Consider the following 1,622-nt stretch of genomic DNA (forward strand, 5'->3'; position numbering starts at 1 on the left):
GGCCTGGAGGGTGAAGGGAATGTGGGGTAGAAGGGGGGAACCAATTACAAGAATCTAAGTATAGCCTCCTCCCTGGGGGATGGACAGCAGAGAAGAGGGCAGAGGAAGACGTCCAACAGTGTAACTTATGACAAAACTATAATTTATGAATTATGAAGGGTTCAGGAGGGAGGGGGGAGGGAAGGGGAAAAATGAGCAAATGATACTGAGGGCTAAAGTAAGGGGCAAATGTTTTGAGATTGATGAGGGCGACAGGTGTACATATGTGCTTGACTCAATGGATGCATGTATGGACTGTGATAAGAATTGTACAAGCCCTCAATAAAATAATTTTTTTAAAAAAAATAATGAGGGCAACAAATGTATAAATGTGCTTTATACAATTGATGTATGTATGGATTGTGATGAGTTGTATGAGCCCCCAATAAAATGACTTTAAATTTTAAAAGTATCAAATTAGCTCATGATATAGAACGGAATCCCATATTTATCATATTTCTAGTCAAAGTGGAACTTGATTTATAGCAGTTGAATTGGGAGTTCCATCTTATTCTTCAAGTTATAATCTACAGCCATACCACTAAGAGAATTCCCCTTTTAATACATCTTTGACCACACCGGGTCATTTTACTTTAAAAAAAAAAAGCAACTTAACTGGGATAGATTTCACTTCTTTTTCATTCATATTTCTTAGTGAGAAATATTTCAAATATTATTGACTGAGTTGCTGTATATTTTTTCCTGACTTATAGCTGCAAAGTAAAGCCGTGGTAGCATAGGAGGGTGTGCTGCTAACCGCAAGTTGGAGGTTCACATCCACTAGCTGCTCCAGGGAAGAAAGGTCAGGCTTTCTGCTCTTTAGTCTTAGAAATCTTGGGGAACAGGGGCAGTTCTACTCTACTCTATAAGGTCACTCTGAGTCAGAACTGACCCGAAGGCAGTGATTTTTGATGTAGCTGTGAATTTACCTGAGTTTTTCCAAAGCACTTTCTCTTTCAATGCGAAGCTTGGCTAACGATGTATTCTCATATTTGAATTTTTCTATTTCTTTTTCCAATTCATTAACTTTCTCTCTCAAAACCTGGGATCGAGCACTGTCACCTATAACGAAGACCGTAAACATTGTTACTTCTGAGCTAAACCTACAGAGATAAATACTGTTATCTCTGTAGGTCAGAGAAGACCTACTAGCAGCAAACAGTAATACTTAGACCCAAGAATATGGTAAACATTTGTGCCATTAAAATGGATTAGAAAACCATGCTTCAAATGGTAGAACAAAAAAATAAAAGTTCATTGGCCTAACTTCCAGAGAAAGTCTAAATTTAAGAAAGAATTTAAGTTATAGTAAAAAAATATTACATTTATCAGTGGATGAATATTATATATAAAAAGAACTCATTCAACTCAATCTTTCAAAAAGTCCAGTATATGTAATTAGCTAGGAATATGAAATAATTCACAATAGACTAATCAACATAAAAAACAAAGTCCACCCCACCACAACTAATCAAAGTGCACATCAAGATTTCTCCTCCTTTAAGTGGAGAGCAAATGTTTTGAGAATGACGAGGGCAAGGAATGTACAAATGTGCTTTACACAATTGATGTATGTATGGATT

General features: G+C 36.3%; 1 protein-coding gene across 1 annotated transcript in view; it reads right to left on the bottom strand.

Annotated features, from left to right (window-relative positions):
* Positions 1 to 1,622, bottom strand: part of CENPJ (centromere protein J) — a 37,321-nt gene that overhangs the window by 20,495 nt on the left and 15,204 nt on the right. The window contains exon 7 of the mRNA XM_004715407.2: positions 969 to 1,101. Coding sequence (XP_004715464.1) covers positions 969 to 1,101 — 133 coding nt within the window. The remainder of the gene's footprint in view (positions 1 to 968; positions 1,102 to 1,622) is intronic.

This window comes from Echinops telfairi, unplaced genomic scaffold (assembly GCF_000313985.2).
Source record: "Echinops telfairi isolate 266 unplaced genomic scaffold, ASM31398v2 ScPeMD7_2565;HRSCAF=3150, whole genome shotgun sequence".
NCBI classification, from domain to species: Eukaryota; Metazoa; Chordata; class Mammalia; order Afrosoricida; family Tenrecidae; genus Echinops; species Echinops telfairi.